Here is a 19,406-nt window from a genome sequence, read left to right as displayed (position 1 = left end):
CGGGAGATGTACGCCCTATGCAGAATTTTGAACTGTGTTTCCTGCAAAGAAGTCACTTTCACAAATTGATAAACATTTTGAAAAAAGAGTTGTGAAAAGCCGCCTGTTTACGGCCTTTCAATACCTGGCTTCATGGAAACTCAATATGCTGTTATAATTAATATATATTTATTTTATTAACAATCAATAACAAATCTTACAGCATATGGAGCTGACAGATAGTATGCCTCAAGCACTTGAGTATACCTGGATGTCTCTCCTGTTTTCATAATCACAAAGGCTGTTTCTTATACAATTCTTGTTAGCTTGAGGCCACGTTGGCACATATCATATTGTTAGTTTTTATTGGTCACTTACAAACGTCTTACATTTATCAGTTTATTAATTGGTTCATAATATCTGTGTCAAACCATACACATGTCCTGTTTACCAGAAAATCTATCTTTTCCCGCATATGCTGTTTTAATTTATCATGTCAGCAATTTCAAGCCATCGACCAGTAAAAGCCTGCCCATCACAGGATATTCTTGCAAAATAATGTATTTTTATATTCTTGGTTAAGACATGTTCTCATCCTTCTTAGATCCACTTCCCTGGCATTACTGCAGATGTGACACCAGTTGCCATGTAAAAGAATAAGTTTCGTTTCACTCGCTTATTTTCCTCTTGGCTTGCTGATTTCAGCAAGCATAGATTGTGCAAAGGCTTGACAGTTTTAGTCAGAGCATTCTCAGCCATCTTAGGCCTTTGGTTGTGTTTATTGGCCTAATTTGTTAGGGGATTTTTCAGGGGAGGCTCTTCACCTTGTCACCTGTACAGGACTCTCTCTCTCTCTCTCTCTCCTCCCTTCTCAGTTGCATATCAGTAGGCTTAACTTCCATTCCCAATTCTGTGGACCAATTCCTCGCTATAGGGTTAAGGTAGCGCAGTCCCTGAATATCCCTGCCCCGCCTATACCAGGTGGAAATTTTATTTAATGGAGGGGGAGTTAGAATGACCTCGCTGTCAAAGGAACCATAATCCCACAGGGAAGAAGAAGAGTGAACCAAAGAGTCATAATAGTGTCTAATTTGCAAGTAAGTATACAACCCGTGCTGAGAGAGTCCCCAATGATCCCGCATTTGAACAAAAGAGGGAAAGTGACCCCCCCTAAGTGTAACAAGTCCCCCAAAGTGACCTCTCGCTCATCCCGCCCCGTAAAGCCCTGAAGTCCATCAAACCCAGGCAGAAAACAGGGATTATGCAATATGGATAGGAATGGAGAGGTGTAGGACAACCTCTGTTGTTGACCCCCTCCACCACCGCCACGCCCAATGAAACGAAGTGAGAAAAACCAAGGTGGGATGCGCCAGTCATATGACGGAGCCCTGCAAGTCATGTACGTAAGACGTGAAAGACAGGGTCGCACAGCAGGCAGCCAAAAGATAGATGGTTTTATTGTGATGTCACGAGAGGTATGCTGTCTGCCTGGTGCCAAAATCTAAGATGTTATAGAGAACGTGCCGAGATTCATCAAGCCTGATGACTACTATCCAGTGCTGCTCATCCACATTGGCACTAACAATACTGCCAGGTACCCCTGCGAATGTGTCAAAAATGACTTTTTGGCTCTGGGAGAGAAGGTGAAGCAGCCAGGTGCGCAAGTGGTATTTTCATCCATCCTCCCTGTCGAGGGTAAAGGCCAGGGCAGAGAAGCTCGCATGCTGGAGATGAATGTGTGGCTATGTGGATGGTGTTGTTGAGAGCATTTTGGTTTCCTGGACCATGGGATGATCTTCAAGGGCTGCTAAGCAAGGATGGTGTGCATCTATCAAAGAAAGGAAGAAGTGTCTTCGTCAGCAGGCTGGCTAATTTGCTGAAGAGGGCTTTAGATTAGAAGTGATGGGGTTGGGTGATCAAAGCTCCCGGATAAGTATAAGCCCTCAGGTAAGTAAATCACTGAATACCTCTACACGGATGGAAAAAGGGGGCAATGTATGGAAAGCAGGATATACTAATGCTCGAAGTATGGGAACCAAGATTCTGTATCTAGAAGCTGTGATGGAAGAAGAGGAGTTGGATATAGTAGCAGTTACAGAGACATGGTTCACAGAGAACCATGACTGGGATGTAGTTATAATCTGTTCAGGAAAGACAGGGTAGGAAGAAAAGGAGGAGGAGTAGCATTATATGTTAAAGATCAATTGCAGGATCTGCAGGGCAAGGAAGAGGCACTGTGGATCAATTTGGAAAGAGGGAATAGTGATATGCAGACCTTCTTCACAGACAGAAGAAGTAGATAGAGATTTAATAGCAGACATTATCCCAGGACAAGCAGGCAGCATATTCTTTACGCATGGGTGACGTCACCGACGGAGCCCTCGGTACGGACCTTTTTACTAGAAAGTTCTAGTTGGCCGCACCGCGCGTGCGCGAGTGCCTTCCCGCCCGACGGAGGAGAGCGTGGTCCCCAGTTTCTTCGTTTCCACGGAGCGAAGAAGACGTGTGTTTTTCAACGTCGTTGAAATCCTCCTTTTGAGTAGATAGAGATTTAATAGCAGACATTCAGAATATATCTAAAAATGGAGCAGTCTTGCTAATAGATGATTTTAAGATGCCAGATGTTGTTTGGAGTATCCCTATTGTGGGGTCTTCTAGAAGTAGGGAGATTCTGGATTCTCTACAAGGAGAACTGTTCCAGCAGTTGAAAATGGAACCCACACAAGATGGGGTCATACTGGACTTAGTGCTTACAAACAGGGAAAGTGTTTTTGATGTTACAGTGGGTGATCATCTGGCATCCAGTGATCACTGCATGGTATGGTTTAATATTAAGATGGGTATATAGAGGGCTCATTCAAAAGCAAAGATTCTAGACTTAAAAAAAAATAACTTTGGATGGGGGTTTACGTCAAGGAATTATTGTGTGGATGGGCAAAACTGAAAGGAGCGATTGTAAGGGCGACAAACGTGTTTGTTAGGCAAGTAAATAAAATTAAGAGGAAAAGAAGGCCGTTTTGTTTCTTAAAAGTAGCTGAGAAGGTAAGGAATAAGAGGTTAGCTTTCATAAAACTACAAAAGATTGCAGAAAGAGGAAGACAGGCAAAAATATCTGGAAAAGCTAAGAGAGGCTGGACCTGTAGTCAGGAAAGCAATGATGCAAATGGAAGAAAAAATAGTTGACATGCTGAAATGGGGAGACAAGACATTTTTTAGATATATTAATGATAGGAAGAAGTGCAAAAGTGTCATTATGAGACTCAGGTGAAGGGGAGGAATATGTAGTAGCTGATAAAGAAAAGGTTGAATTGCTTAACAAATATTTCTGTTTTGTGTTCACGGCTGAAGTGCCGGGAGCGGGACCGCAGAAGACAAACGTGAGTAGGGATGGAGGAGTAATAGACCCTGATCAATTTTCAGAGGGTTGTGTTCATGAGGAGCTAGCTAAAATAAAGGTAGACAAAGCGATGGGGCCAGATGGTGTACATCCGAGGGTGCTGAAGGAACTTACGGAAGTTCTGGTAGCTCCGCTGACTGACCTTTTCAATGAGTCTCTAGAGTCAGGAGTGGTACCGGAGGACTGGAGAAGGGCGGATGTGGTCCCTCTCCACAAAAGTGGAAGTAAGGAAGAAGGGAATTACAGGCCGGTAAGTCTGACTTCTGTGGTAAGCAAATTAATGGAAACACTTTTAAAACAGAATGATCAAGTTTTTGGAATCCTGTGGATTACAGGACTAGAGGCAACATGGATTCACTAGAGGTAGGTCTTGTCAGACATATCTGATCAATTTCTTTGACTGGGTGATCAGAGAATTGGATAGAGGATGTGCGCTAGATATGGTGTATTTAGATTTTAGCAAAGCCTTTGACAGAGTTCCACACAGATGTCTAATAAATAAACTGAGTGTCCTCGGGATGGGTCCCAAAGTGACGGGCTGGGTCAGGAACTGGTTGAGTGGAAGGTGACAGAGGTTCAGTGGAGATCACGCTGAGGAAAGGGATGTTACCAGTGGTGTGCCTCAAGGTTCTGTTCTTGGGCCTGTTCTTTTTAACATTTTTATAAATGATATTGCTGAAGTGTTGTCGGGTAAGATTTGCCTCTTTGCAGATGATACCAAAATATGCAATAGAGTAGACAACGCCGGATGGTGTGAATAAGCTTTAAGAATGGCCTGAAATTTGGCAGCTAAAATTTAATGCTAAGAAATGCAAGGTCATGCATTTGAGCTGCAAAACCAGAGGAAGGAAATGGTACAGTTTAGGGGGGTGAAGAACTTATGTGCACAACAGAACAGCAGGATTTGGGTGTGTGATTGTTTGTGATGATCTTGAAGTGGCCAAACAGGTTGAAAAGGTGAGGGGCAAAAGCTAGAAGGATGATAGGTTGCATAGGGAGAGGTATGACCTGTAGGAAAGAGGAGGTATTGATGCCTCTGTATAAGACTCTGGCGAGACCTGATTTAGAATATTGTGTACAATTCTGGAGGCCACACCTTCAAAAGGATATAAAAAGGATGGAGTCAGTTCAGAGGAAGGCTATTAAAATGGTGTGTGGTCTTTGTGATAAGGCGTATGGGGCCAGACTTAAAGATCTCAATCTGTATACAGTCAAACCTTGGTTTGCAAGTGTTTTGCAAGATGAGCAAAACACTCGAGCAAACTGTGACTCACAAGACGAGTGTTGACTCGATACAAGGAGTCCTCCAAACCACCAGCACAAGGGCTACCTGAACAGCTTCTCTGAAAGATACATGCACTGAATTTCTCCAACATGGTCAACTCATAACCAAGGAAACCCCGAAAGATAATGATCCGCAAAAGAAAACTTTCCCATCACCCTCCCTTCAAAACCCACTTCCAAATAATAGCGCCCTTCTTTTAGGTGGCCTCTGATTGGTGGAGAGCGAGAGCTGGCGTCTGTCCCTAGATGTTGGCTCTGCGGGTGCATGTGCAGTTGAGGCGTACCAGACGGCGGTGCAAGTTGAAAATGGCACTCCAAGTTAAGCGGGAGGGTGACGCACATGCAAGGGGAGTGAGCTGTGCCAGTGGGCGACAAGGTGGCTCGCAAGACAATCACGTGCGTGTCATAGGAAAAGGAGGTTGGGCCCATGAGCCACTTTCTCTTCTGCTGCTTCGGCATCTATGTCGGCTGCCTTTACGGTCCTACACTTGGCTTCTTGCTGTTGTTGCCGTATGGTGCTCTAACCCGTGAGGATGTGTGGACTTGCTGGCGAAAGATGAGGACACAGAGGCAGCATGGGCTGCTAGTGCTTTTTCATCATCAAGGTGGGTTGTAGGACGAATCATCTGAGTTTCCATTATCCCCTATGGGGAAAGTTACTTTGATATACAAGTGCTTTGGATTAAGAGCATGCTTCTGGAATGAATTATGCTCGTAAACCAAGGTACCACTGTACTTTGGAGGAAAAACGGGAGAGAGGAGATATGATAGTTGTTTAAATACCTACGTAAACTAAATGTGCATGAGTCAGGTCTCTTTCATTTGAAAGGAAACTCTGCAATGAGAGAGCATAGGATGAAGTTAAGAGGTGATAGGCTCCGGAGTAATCTGAGGAAATACTTTTTTACGGAAAGGGTGGTAGATGCATGGAACAGTCTCCTGAAAGAGGTGGTGGAAACAGAGTCTGTGTCTGAATTCAAGAGGACCTGGATACACACATGGGATCTCTTGGAGAGAGAAAGAGATAATGGTTACTTTGGATGGGCAGACTAGATGGGCCATTTGGCCTTTATCTGCTGTCATGTTTCTATGTTTTGGGGCTTAAGTCCTGACGGCAGGCTCATCGGGCCCTCCTGATGTTCTGGGACTCCTCTGATATGTCCCTACCGTTCAGACTACAGAGGGATTGTATGAGAACGAAAGATTAGGTTTCTTACCTCTGCTAATCTTCTTGTGAATCTCCTCTGTAGTCTGAACACTTGCCCGTTTGTATCCGATTCGCAGGTTGCCTGGCCAGTAACCGGTAAGCTGGATTTCTGCCTTTGACTAGCCTCACTGAGAATACCATTATTGTCCTTTGACGTAGGGTTTAAGGGGTTCCCAGATTGTTGCCCCTTTCTGAACCTTTAGGCTGTGTCTCTTTTTTCCAAATTTGGTCAGCTCCAAATTGTTTCATGTTCAAGTTGAATGTTTATACTGTGTTTCGTCTTAGGTCCAAGTTTCCAAGTTTATTATAAGATTTGATAAATCGCTTATTCCATATTCTAAGCGATGTACATCTACAAGTTTACAAAGTTAGGGTATACATACAAACTAAAATCACTTAAAATTAAACAAAAATACTTAACATTAAATCGCATGATTAGACAAAGGCAACAAGACTGATTAACATGTTTGATCACAGAAGGGTAAAATTATGGGGAGAAATACAATTCAGTATAAATACAATAACAGTATAAATACAATAACAGTTTTGAAACTCTTTATTATAAGCAGAATTGATTATGTAGCGGGGATCCCCCTTACCCCCTCTCTCTCTTTCCTTTTGTTTCCTGTCTTTACTGTAGATCTACCTGGTTTGTCACAGGAGGAGGGGTTAGATTTTGTTTTGAGTTCCCTACAGTTTTTGGCTGCATGAGATTGACACCTACTGTTCAGACTACAGAGCAGATTTACAGTTCACCTAAGTCACAACATATAAGTTCCATCTAGGGCCTACCTAGATTCTAGGCAGTCTTGTCAAACTTTCGATTATCCTTGCAGTATGACTAAGTCTAGGTCGGCCCACATCCCACCCTAACCACTCCTTCAAAAACACCCCTTTCATCTCTGGGCACACAGTGGGATTCAGAAGCCTAAAAAGTCTCTGGATATGTCTAAAAACCCGTTTTGATTATCGGCACTTGGATGACCTGTCTTTTAGGTCGCCCAAGTGCTGACTTGGGTGGGTTTTTAGACATATTTGTCTTTTGATTTTGAGTTCCTTAGTCTAGCAATTTTCCACTTTTTTCATTCCCAATTTTTCCGACAGAATGAAAAAAGTGGAAAATCAGTGGACTAATTAGTATAAAGCTCTTGATGAAGACTGCCCCAACTTTATTGGTTGGGCTGAGAACTTTTCAGCGGCCCCTCATAAATGTATAAAACACTGGCACTATACATTAACCTACAAAGTGCCAGCAGGGCTCCGGAATGCTATTCTGCAATGGTGAGCAGATTAGCAGAGGTAAGAAACCTAGTCTGATAGGAAAGGAGAGATGAAAGAAGAATTTCTTCACCTGATGTAGTAAATGGCAAAATGTGGTATCGTTATTCATTTATTTTACTGCATTAGGATTAAAGATTTTGTACAGCACATTCACTGAAGTTCAGCATCAGCTCCCAAGTGTGTTAACACTTACTTTTTTTTTTCCTTCTTATAGGGGGTCGATCACGCTATCGTATTCCCACAGCCAACAATCCAAATATGATGTACCAAGAGGAGTGTGATCGTAGACTTCGGGGTAACAAGGAAAGGCGAGACCAGGCTGGTGGTGGTAATTTTCGAGACAGGGACAGAGGCACTGGTGACCGTGGAGCATACAGTAATGGAGCTAACAATCGAGATCAAGCAGGTCGCCAAAATTATAGCTCTGGTTATGGGAATCAGAACGCTGGATATGGGACACAACAGAACCAATATGGCTACAATCAAGGCAGCTACGGAGGAGGGGGCAGCTATGGTGGGAGTGGCTATGGGGCCCAGGATTACAGCTCTGGAACTTATGGAGCCACTGGTGGTAGTGGTGGTGGCGGCTCCTCTGGGAGTGGGAGAAACTCACAAGGTTCTGGCCAGCAGCAGTACGGTGGTGTGGGACGATCAAACCAGCCGCCGCAGCCGCTGATGTCTCAGCAGTTTCCTCAACCTCCCGCTAATAATATGATGAATTATATGGGACAAGCCACCTATCAGTATCCACCTCCACCCCCACCACCTCCCCCTCCTTCAAGGAAATGAAACCACAACAGTAGTTAGGCTTTAGAGAGTTTCTTTTCTTTTTTTCTTGCCCTGTATTTAAATAGCTACTTAATTTTCTCATCATGATTTCTGTTTTTTTAATGATTATTTTGTCTTGTGAATCTAGCCTTCATAGTGAAAGTGGAAGAATGCTAATACAAACACCTGTCATCCACTAGATATCGTGTGCATATGTTTAATGTTAAATGCTTTCTTCTGAACATGACAGTCTGTTGTTGGTACCTAGCGCCTTAGTTATGATGAGTTCCTTAGCAGACTTGTTGGTTGCCAATGGAGGTTTAGAGAAGGGGGTATTGGAGCAGAAAAGAGATTAGTAGGAACTTGTACAGCCTTAGGCCACTAAGGTAGGCACCCTTTTTGAATTACATTTTTCTTCTTTGCAGGCTTATTCTGTTATGTATACTGATACTTTGGTTTTGCTCTTTTTTTGTAACTGGTGTTTTCTTACTTTGTCCTTTCTTCACAAGCATATTCAATTGTAATATATACCAAATTACTTTGGCTTTGTGCTGTTTTGTAAAAATAGTCTTCTTTACTTTTTCCTGTGTATCCCCTTGTGCTTAGCAGTTCTATCTGTCTTCAATATTATAGTTAAGTCATGAAATCTTCTGCAGCTAAGAATTTTTTTTCTAAATTTTGGGAGGTAACTTAAAACTTGGTAGCCGTTTCCTGATGAAAACATGGTCATGGTGTAAAGCAGCATGATGTCTGAATAAAAATAAGCTGCATAACAAACAGAGGACAAACCAGTAAAATACGGCAAGGGCCTGAAAAGTGCTATAATGAAGACCCAAACTTGTGTTAACATAATGAGACTGATACTTTTCTGTGGGTAGTGACTACAATGTGAAAAGCTGCAGTGCTAAAAATTGAGAAGGTAGACGAGCAAAATAAAGTAGGGTTAATAATTCAAGATGCAGGGAGCAAGGGTGGTTAAGAATATCATGAATGGGTTAAAAAGTGGAACAGATTCTGTAACTTTGTGCGTTGACTGTTTCTCAAAGTAAACTAATTTTTCCAGGTAGATAGTACTCTTAAGAATGGGGCATAGACAGAATGGGAGGGGGAGAATTTTGGAACAAGTTTTAAAATTTTTAATTGAACCTTTTTTTCAGGCTAAGGTAGGTGATGTGTTTTACTTCCCCATATTCTAAGATATTCTTACATGTTTACTTTAATGATGGGTTTTATTAAATATTTGATAGCCTCTCTTCTGGAGGTTAGTGCATTTAGTATAAGTAAGTTGGCACTTTTATGCTCCACTTATCTTCTTCTCCTTTTCTCCCTAAATGAAGAAAAGGGTTCTTTGATTTTTATATGCATTTGGCAGTACAAGCTTTGTAAAATGATTAGATTGTTAAAGTACTAGCCTTTTGATTTTCTGAAAAAGACAATTCCATTTCTTCTTTAGTTTTGGTTTTTTGTGTGTAGTATATAGTTAAATTGTGTTAGCAGAAACAGATAGTAACTTGGGATGGATGATGCATCTCAGCTTAATCACACCCCTTTTTTAATTGTAGAGGTCAAGTTTTTTTTAGAATCAGTGAATGAACACCATTGGATTTTTTCTACTAACTTTTTCCACATTTCTACAATGGCATGAAATAAGCTATTTTGTTCTGTTTTGAGCTGTTAGATACTGCTTATCTAAACTATCATACTGTGTTAAGATTGGTAAAGGGGTAGGCTGTATTGACTCCAGTGTAACTAGGTGCATGGTTGGGAACATCCTTCAGATAGACTGCTCTGCCCCCTTTGTTGTGCACTAGCACTGGCAAGTGTTTAAGTCTGCTTTGTAAATAGTTTTACAGCATTAAATGAGTGTTTCATTTCATAGAGCACTAATTTTTCAAGTATCATTCTGACATAATGTAGTGACTAATTGCTCTTAATTCCATAAACTCATAAAAGTATTGTAACTAATTGTGCATAAGTGTTTTTTTAACAAGAGGTGCTCTAAGGGAGTTAGAGTGGGATTCCCCATAAATTATATTTTCTTTAGCAACTCTGCAGACCGGTATAGCTATAGATCTTACGGATGGGTTATATCTCATCATGACCAGCAGGTGGAGACACCGGTCTGGAGAGGTTAAAAGAAAGAAAATTATCAGGTAAGAACCTAATTTCTCATTCTTTAGCAACTCTCCAGACTGGTATAGCTATAGATCTTACAGATGGTCATGATGAGATATAACTCATCTGTAAGATGTATTGCTAATACTGGTATGGAGAGGCAAAAAGAAAGAAAATTAGCAGATAAGAACCTAATTTCTCCTCCTTATCCTGTTTTGCTGCATAGCAGAAGCATTGAGAATTTGCTGAAATGCATTCGCATTATAATGTCTGGCTCTGTGCCATGTTTGCAAACCAAATACTGATCTATTCAAGAATACAGCTAGCTGTTGGCATACTTTGATTTGTTCAACTTTTAGTTTTGTTTCTCTTCCCCTTTTTGACAAGCTAATTTCCAGTTTATATGTCACCTTTTTATACCATTTTCTTTTGTAGATGCAAAATAAAAAAAGTTGTCATTTAGTGTCTAGTGTGTTAATTTAATATGGGTGGTATTTTCCTACTGTTGATTTTCTCACCATTTTGTCACATATTGAGATGTTTTCCAATGACAGATTATTCTAGTACTTCTCTATTGCAGTACAGTAGAAAGTCCCACATTTTGCACAGTTAAAATTGTCTCATAATTACAATGCCTTTTCTTGTACAATCCCCCTTTATTCTGGGACCAGTGGGTTTATGCATCCCTTGCGGCCAGGCACTGTAGGAAGCCTCAGATGGTTGAAGTCTTAACTCCTCTCTCTGCTAACATATCCTGCAGCATGCCCCTTGGACACCAGTCTTGTTTTCCTACAAGCCAGCCAGCCAGCACTTTTTGTTGTGCCTGTATTACTTTTTGTTGTGCAGGAGTTAAGATATGGAACTCCTTGATGGGTCAGATACGAAATTGCCTTGAAAAGGGTAGGTTTAGAAAATTATTAGACACAGCTATTCATAGATGCCTTTCTTTAGTTATTTTTGCTAAAGTTGATGAACTATTCATGATCTTTATTATTCACACCATGCTATTTCTCTGAAGATTGTATGTATGTTTATTTTATTTTTATTTTTTTTCATATTTTATTAATATTTGTTACATCAATAACAAAGATCAGGAAAAGCAAAGGGAAAAAAACAAAACTTACAATTTCAAAATAAGACTTATGCCAAGTCCACATTAGAAGAAGCCACTCAATACAGAAGGTAAAAATTTTATATAAGAAACAATATATACCGTATTTTCACGCATATAACGCGCGCGTTATACACGATTTTACAAACCGTGCATAACCTTGCGCGTTATACGCGTGAGCGCGTTTTACAACTTTTTTTTTTTCAATCCGATCGGCTTCCCCCCTGCGAACCGGCATCCTCCCCCCCCCCCCCGCTCGCATCAACCCCCCTCCCCCACGATCCTACATCCCCCCAGCACCAAACATCTCTTACCCGATTGGGCACCGGCACCAGCACCAATGCACAGGACGTGCCAGTGCCCGAAGATCCTCCCTCGTTGGTTTGGGCTGGGCTGGGCGGTGTGATGCAGGAGAGATAATCCTTCTTCCTGCGGATCCTCCCTCGTTGGTTTGGGCTGGGCTGGGCTGGGCGGTGCGATGCAGGAGAGATAATCCTTCTTCCTGCGCCGGGCTGGACTAGGCTTTGAGCATTTGCGCATGCTCAAAGCCTTCTGGTCTCGCTCTCTCCGAGATTCTCTTCTCGGAGAGAGCGAGACCAGAAGGCTTTGAGCATGCGCAAATGCTCAAAGCCTAGTCCAGCCCGGCGCAGGAAGAAGGATTATCTCTCCTGCATCGCACCGCCCAGCCCAGCCCAGCCCAGCCCAAACCAACGAGGGAGGATCCGCAGGAAGAAGGATTATCTCTCCTGCATCGCCCAGCCCAGCCCAAACCAACGAGGGAGGATCTTCGGGCACTGGCATGTCCTGTGCATTGGTGCTGGTGCCGGTGCCCAATCGGGTAAGAGATGTTTGGTGCTGGGGGGATGTAGGATCACGGGGGAGGGGGGGTGACGCGAGCGAGGGGGGAGGATGCTGGTTCGCAGGGGGGATACCGGATCGGATTGAAAAAAAAAGTTGTAAAACGCGGGTAAGCGAGCGGGGGGGGGGGAGGATGCCGGTTCGGAGTAAGCGGGAGGAGGTTTTAGCATGCGCGGTATACGCGTGTGCGCACTATATTAAATTTTTTAAACATAAATTTGTGTTCCCCGCGCGCTATACCCGTGTGCGCGTTTTACACGGGTGCGCGTTATATGCGTGAAAATACGTTAATCATCGTTTGCATGCTAAATGACCAAATCCAATATGTCCTTAAACTTCAACAATTACATTAGTATCTAAAACTTTCAGTGAAACATAGAAACATAGAAAGATGACGGCAGAAAAGGGCCATAGCCCATCAAGTCTGCCCACTCTATTGACCCACCCCATTAAGTCTGAATGCTAATGACCTAGTTCCTTAACTTGACCCTCGTAGGGATCCCACGTGGATGTCCCATTTATTCTTAAAGTCGAGCACGCTGGTGGCCTTGATCACCTGCACCGGAAGTCTGTTCCAGTGATCTACCACCCTTTCTGTGAAGAAATACTTCCTGGTGTCACCACTAAATTTCCCTCTTCTGAGTTTGAGCGGGTGCCCCCTTGTGACCGAGGGTCCCTTGGGAAAGAATATATCGTTTTATTAAGAAATTCTCCAATTGTGATGGATCTACAAAAACAAATTTATCAGCTTTATAGTTTACAACACATTTTTAAGGGAATTTAAAAAAAAAGTAGCTCCCACAGCTATAACTTTAGGTTTAAGCTGTAGAAAGTGTTTTCTCCTATGTTGTGTCTGTCTGGACATATCAGGAAAAATCATTAGTTGTTGTCCACAAAACAAAGCTTGTTTATTCACAGAGTACAATTTAAGTATAAGTTGTTTTTCAGTTTCTGATTAAATTTTTTTTTTTTAAATTTATTTATCATTTTTCAATAACATATCAAGTATCCACTTGTACAGAAAGGTAAAGTTAGACAGAAAATAAAGTACAATACAAATTATAATCTACTAACCCATTATGTCTTAACTTTAACTCAAGTCCTCAGTTGGATCCAAGATGTAAAACCAGCAAGCATTTAACAAAGAAATAGAATAAATAAAAAAAAAAAAGAAAACTAACAATATGTTGGCTGAGACAGGAAATCAAACAATCTAAGAGTACTTCATATTCCTCCTCCTATTTTCAGTCGAGCAGCTGACAAGAAGGTTGTCAGTTGGCTAGGTTCAAATAAAACATATTTTTGCATTTGATAAACTATCACACATTTACATGGGTGACGAAGAAAATAAGTTACCCCAAGAGCAATAATGCCTGGCTTTAACAACAAAAATTCACTATGACGTTTTTGTGTTTCTCGTGACAGATCCATGTACATTTGTATTTTATACCCTAGAAATTCTTTCTGTCTATTTCTAAAGAAAAGTCTTAATAACCAATTCTTATCTGGTGCTAAGGCAACTGTAAGAAGGGTTGCTGGCTTTGCGGCTTCCCTATCTGAAAGTTCCAGCATTGTAGAAATATTAAGCAATTGTTGATCATCTTCCTTTAGTTTTTCTTCCCTTTTAATAGGTAAATAATAGACTTGGGTGAATGGCGGGAATAGGTCTTCAGTAATTTCCAGCACCTCCATCATATAACATTTCAACATGTCTCAGAGTTGCCGAAGCAACTCTGGGAAAGTTAATCAGTCTAAGGTTATTGTTACGGGAAAAGTTTTCTAAAGATTCCAGTTTTCTTCTTAAACTAGTATTTTAGCCTGTTGCATTAACAGGTGCTAGAATATATGTCTGTCTGTCTTTCTTTATTTCTGTCTCTCTCTCCCTCATGCTGTCTTTTTTTCTGTCTGTGTCTTTCTTTTCTTTCTGTCTCCCTTCCGCCCGCTGTCTGTCTTTCTATCTGTCTGTCTCTCTCCCTGCCTCCTATGCAGCAGCATTTCTCTCCCCCCACTTCCCTATACAGCAGCATTTCCCCCACCCTACTTCCATGTGCAGCAGCAGCATTTTGATCCCCCCCACTTCCCTGTGCAGCAGCAGCGTTTCCCCTACCCCCCTTTTCCCTTACAAGCGGAACATTAAACAAAAAAATGGGACACATACTAATCACTCCCATCCCTAAAAATCAGAAAACCTCCTCAGCACTGACATCCAATTTCAGACCCATAGTAAGCATTCCCCTTTTCACAAAGATACAGGAAGGATTGGTCAACCTTCAACTAGTAAACTACCTAGACAAATTTAACATCCTTAGTGAACACCAATCAGGATTCAGGAAAGGATACAACACAGAAACTGTCTTAGCCTCCTTACTGAACCACCTTTATGATCTCTTTAGCAAAGGCAAAAGCGCACTGATCCTACAATTAGACCTCAGCAGCACGTTCGACCTGGTAGACCATGAAATCATGCTACTGTGCCTTGACGTAATGGGAATTTCTGGAAAGGTAAAGAAATGGTTCCAAGAATTCCTAACAAACAGATCCTACCGAGTAATCAGCAATGGAAACTACTCCAAACCATAGAAAAAAACCCCTATCGCCTACCCTTTTCAATATCTATATCGCCTCCTTAGGTCACCTCCTACAAAAACTAAACTTAATACACTACATATACGCAGACGACATATCCATTCTAATCCCCTTAAACGACATCACAAATGAAATTGTAGACAACCTCTCAAACATAATGACTGAAATCGATAAATGGACCACCAATTTCAAACTGAAACTAAACACAGAGAAAACAAAAGTCTTTCTGGCTAGTCCTAATGACAAAATTACGAGAACATCGATAAAAATAAACAATCACGAATACCCAATATCCAAAAACATAAAAATACTCGGTATCACTCTAGACACACACCTAACCATGACTGACCACACAAACTCACTAGTGAAAAAATGTTTATTCACGCTATGGAAACTAAGGACCATAAAAAAATACTTTGACCCAACATCCTTCAGGTTGCTGGTGCAGGCGCTGATCCTATCCATTCTTGACTACTGCAACATCATCTACCTGGGTAGCCCACAAAAAACAATAAAAAAAACTGAGATTAATACAAAACACCGCCGTTCGCCTAATTTTCGGACTAAGAAAAAACGACCACATTAGCCCCTACTATAAAAAACTGCATTGGCTACCAATAGAAGCGCGAATACTATTCAAATTTGCTTGCACCTGTTTCAAACAAGTCTGGGGACTAGCACCTTCATACCTGCAAACTCACTTCATCCTACACAACCCCACACGAGCAACCAGAAACAAAAACATCTTTACATACCCAAAGATCACAGGCTGTAGATACAAATCATTCCTGGATAGAACCTTTAAGTTCCAAGCGAACAGACAGCAAGTTTGGCTGAAAAACTACATAAATGAACCCAATCTGACTTACAGTGCATTCCGAAAATCAATCAAAACCACCCTATTCGCCAAATTCATTGACTAAAACTGTCCCCTCCCTCACTAGGACTTCCCCCTCTGTAAACGCCTTTTCTTTCTCTCAAGAAGCTCCTTTCATGTATTCAGGTATTCTTTACCCATAGAACTCCAATTAGTACGTAAGTTTCCCATTTAGACTTATTGTATTGTATTTAGACTCATTGTATTGAATTGTATTTAGACTCATTGTATTGTATTAAGACTTTTTGTTATTCGCTGAATGTCCAGCCTTCTTTCAATGTAAACCGCCTAGAAATCGCCTGACTATGGCGGTATAGAAAAATAAAGTTATTATTATTATTCCCGCGGTCTGGCCGGCTCCCTTAGTCCCTTGCCACCCCCCTTCCCTTCAGGCGGTCCCGACAAATCTGCCGACTCCAGCAGCGTCTGCAGCACTCTACACACGCTGCTTCGGGGCCTTCTACTTCCCTAATTTACTCTGACACGTCCCTGATGACATCATCAGAGACTCGGCAGAGGAAATCAGGGCAGTAGAAGGCCCCGAAGCAGCGTGTGTAGAGTGCTGCAGACGCTGCTGGAGTCGGCAGGTTTGGAGTCGGGACCTCGGTAAGGGGGGGGGGGCGGCAAGAGACTAAGTGAGCCGGTCAGACAGCGAAGAACTTACTTTTTTTTTAAGTTTAAAGATGTCGCCGCAGCTCCTCTCGATCCCCACCAGCGTCGGAAGCCTTCTCCGACGCTTGTGCGGCTCGTGAGAGGAGCCAACACCGTGATCGTGTAGAGAGCAGGGAGTCCAGTGCTGGCGGCCAGTCCTGCCGGCGAGTGTAGTTAGGTGCTGTAAGGCTGGGGACTCGCGGATGCGCACTCCTGCGGCCACAGGCCTACTGATCACAGTTCAGAGATCACGGAAGCACGCAGGTAAGAGTGCACGTGCACGGCTAGGGTTTTATTATATAGGATTGATATTATCTCTCACCAGTGTTTCTGTAATTTGTTTGGAAATTTTCATTTCTTGGGAAGAATTTAATGTCGAATTTTTCAGGTATTGTAGATCAGCTTTAATATTCTTAATTTCATTTTCATGAGTATTAATTTTATGCTCTAACTGAGAGAGCTGAGGATTAATTGTTTTAGTTAAATCTGCCACAAGATCCCAAATAGATTCAAGGGTACCTCTTGGGGTTTTTTTTTAATGTAAAAGAAAGTTTTTTAGAAGAAGAGTCAATGTTCTCACCAACTGGAATTCCCTCTTTGCTGCTGCTCTCCTGCTCACAAACAAGTTGTGGTGCTGGCAAGTCCCCAGATTCTGGAGGAATACCCTGTAGATACAGGGATTCCACCTCCAAGCTCCTCTCTATGCTCCCATTAGCCTCCGGGGAGAGTCTCTCATCGACTTCCGATGGCTCCTCCACCCGCGGGGAGCTGGAAATCAGGGGAGGAGGGGGAGGCATTCCAGCGTCGGGACTCAGGGTGTTTCTAAGCCCAAGGAGGATGCCTCCGTCTCGCTCTGGCGTGTCTCCAGCGGGGGTGCCGACGCTCCCGTGATGTCCTGCATTCAGTGCAGGAGCTCGTCAATTACCAAGAGCAGCCGGACCCGAACGCTGCGAGGCTCCAGCAGCACTGCGCCCTCTCCGTTTCGGCATTTTACAGGTATTTAAGAAAAAGAAAACAAGTTTTGACAAGCACTCTGAAGCGGAACGCTCAGTCCAATGGTTAATCCGCCATCTTGGATCTCTCCATTCATTTTCTTCAGACTAAATGTTACCGACAAGGTTGCTCGTTTTGTAATCACATCCTTAGAAGATTCTAGAAACTGGGAGATATTTAAACTGGAGATACAATCTTATCTAATTCTCCTTCCTCACCAGTTTCTTTAGTACTCCTGGGGATGTAATATAAGTTATCAGGAGTAAATAATTCCACCTGGTTATCTCTCATATACATCTTCAGGAGTTCCAAAGGTGATAAATAATGTGTTATAGGGAAATTCAGAAATCTAAGATTTCTTGCCCTTGCTAAGTTCTCCATTTTTTCCATTTGATTATGTAACGATAAGTTATCTTTAATATTAGAAATAGCAGTTTTTTGCAAAACATCCACAGAGTTATCTACTTTATCTAGTCAAACAGTTAGTGAAGATAACTGATTTTGTTGTTCGTTTACTTTAGCTGTTATATCAGATGAAAACTGGCAGAGTTTAGTAACTATGCTCTGTAATGAGGACTCTATCCTATTTACAACCAGCCAGCCATTATTAAGATAAATTACTTTGTCCTTAGGTATAGAGTCTTGATTAGACTATCACCATATGGACAGGAGTCAAAGTTTTCATTCCCTGAAAAGATATATCTGCTTGTTGTATGTCCGTAATCACAGTTGGTGAAAATATTTGTGCTGGAGGTGGAGCTGTCTCCTCTTTGGGAGCAGAAACAGGACTCCCAGTTGAACTCATTGCTGGTTGAAGAGGTGGGGACGGTTCACCTGAGGAGAGAGAAGCAGTGAGAGGAGATGGACCCGCCCTCTTCCCTACCATTGGCATTGATAAGGACTGAAAATGGCAATCTGTTGGCCCTAATAAAGGCAAAGATGATACTATCTTTGCCATTCTTTTCCCCATATCGATGGGGAATTACTCTCCTGGCCTCTGCTCCTCTAGGGCTCCGAAGGGGCTCAAAAGGGGTATGTCCTGCCCCTTTGGCCACGCCCCATTGGACTCGCGACTGCGAGCCGCGTTCCGCAGCACAGGCTCTTTTTAAAGAGGCCGGCAAGGCAAGGACCTTTTTTCAGCTGGGCTAGAGATGACTGCAGGTGTGCCTGCGAAGATGACAAGCGCTCCAGCAAGCGGCTCCCTTCTCCCGCGGCACAGGTTCTTTTTAAAGAGGCCGGCAAGGCAAGGACCTCTTCTCAGCTGGGCTGGAGATGGCTGCGGGAGTGCCTGCAAAGATGACAAGCACTCCGGCAAGCGGCCCATGTTTATTTTATTATATGCCTATTTTATCACATATTTGTTTTTATTAAATGTTCATTTTAAATACTGTGTATGTAAATTATGTAAACCGTTTAATTTTAAACGATATATAAATTTTTAAAATAAATAAATAGTAAGACATTGCCTTACACTGCGAAAGTAGTAGCCTCGGACCCACAGGGCCGCTACCTCTTGCTGCAGTTGTCAGTAGGCACATATTCCTTTTATTTGATGAATGTATATGCACCTAATACCTATGACCATTCCTTCTTTGAGAGTCTAACTGCCATGCTTCTTGGGCAGGTTACTGATCCGGTATACATTGCAGGGGATTTCAATCAGGTGTTAGACCCGACTTGTGATCGTTCTCAGCCGGGACCTGGTGCGATTATATCTCATACCAGAGGCCTGCCCTATCTTTGCGCCACTTTAGATCTGGTGGACCCGTGGAGAATTCTCCATACCACTGAACGGGCTTACACATACCGCTCCAGAGCACATAACACACAATCTAGGATAGATTACATCCTTACCACGCGCAGAGCATTTCTAAATGTGGATGCAGCGGTAATAGGCCCGGCGGTGATTTCAGATCACGCGATGATCTGGCTAGATGTAAATGTGGGCTTCGGTTTACGCGGACCTGTACGTTGGCGCTTCCCTAGTTATCTATTTTCTGAAGACCATTTCAAAACATACCTAACGACTAAATGGGGTGAATTCCTAGACTTTAATGGTCAGCATAGCAATGATCCGACACTGTTTTGGAGCACGGCTAAGGTGGTGCTCAGAGGAGATTGTATAGCTTATGTAATAGCGCATAATCACCGTTTGTCCCGGGGAATACTGTGGTTGGAAAAAGAACTAGCAAGTGCTAAGCGTCAGTATACCCTGTTCCTGACCCGCCACACTAGGGAACACTTAGCTTCCGTGGAAACGACCCTCAACTCCTATATACATGAGCGCACGGTGAAAATG

The 19,406-nt window shown here is 42.5% G+C and overlaps 1 protein-coding gene across 3 annotated transcripts in view; it reads left to right on the top strand.

Moving 5' to 3' along the window:
• The window catches only part of DDX17 (DEAD-box helicase 17), a 185,982-nt gene extending 175,488 nt beyond the window's left edge, over nt 1-10,494 (top strand). For 2 of the 3 annotated variants that reach the window (XM_033929439.1, XM_033929438.1), the window contains exon 13: nt 7,363-10,494. In XM_033929439.1, the coding sequence (XP_033785330.1) occupies nt 7,363-7,937 (575 nt within the window). In that variant the 3' untranslated portion in view covers nt 7,938-10,494. The remainder of the gene's footprint in view (nt 1-7,362) is intronic. The other variant, XR_004537952.1, reaches the window with a different exon arrangement.
• Nucleotides 10,495-19,406: the final 8,912 nt, after the last annotated feature.

This window comes from Geotrypetes seraphini, chromosome 2 (genome assembly GCF_902459505.1).
Source record: "Geotrypetes seraphini chromosome 2, aGeoSer1.1, whole genome shotgun sequence".
NCBI lineage: Eukaryota > Metazoa > Chordata > Amphibia > Gymnophiona > Dermophiidae > Geotrypetes > Geotrypetes seraphini.
This window is presented reverse-complemented; position numbering and strand designations above follow the sequence as displayed.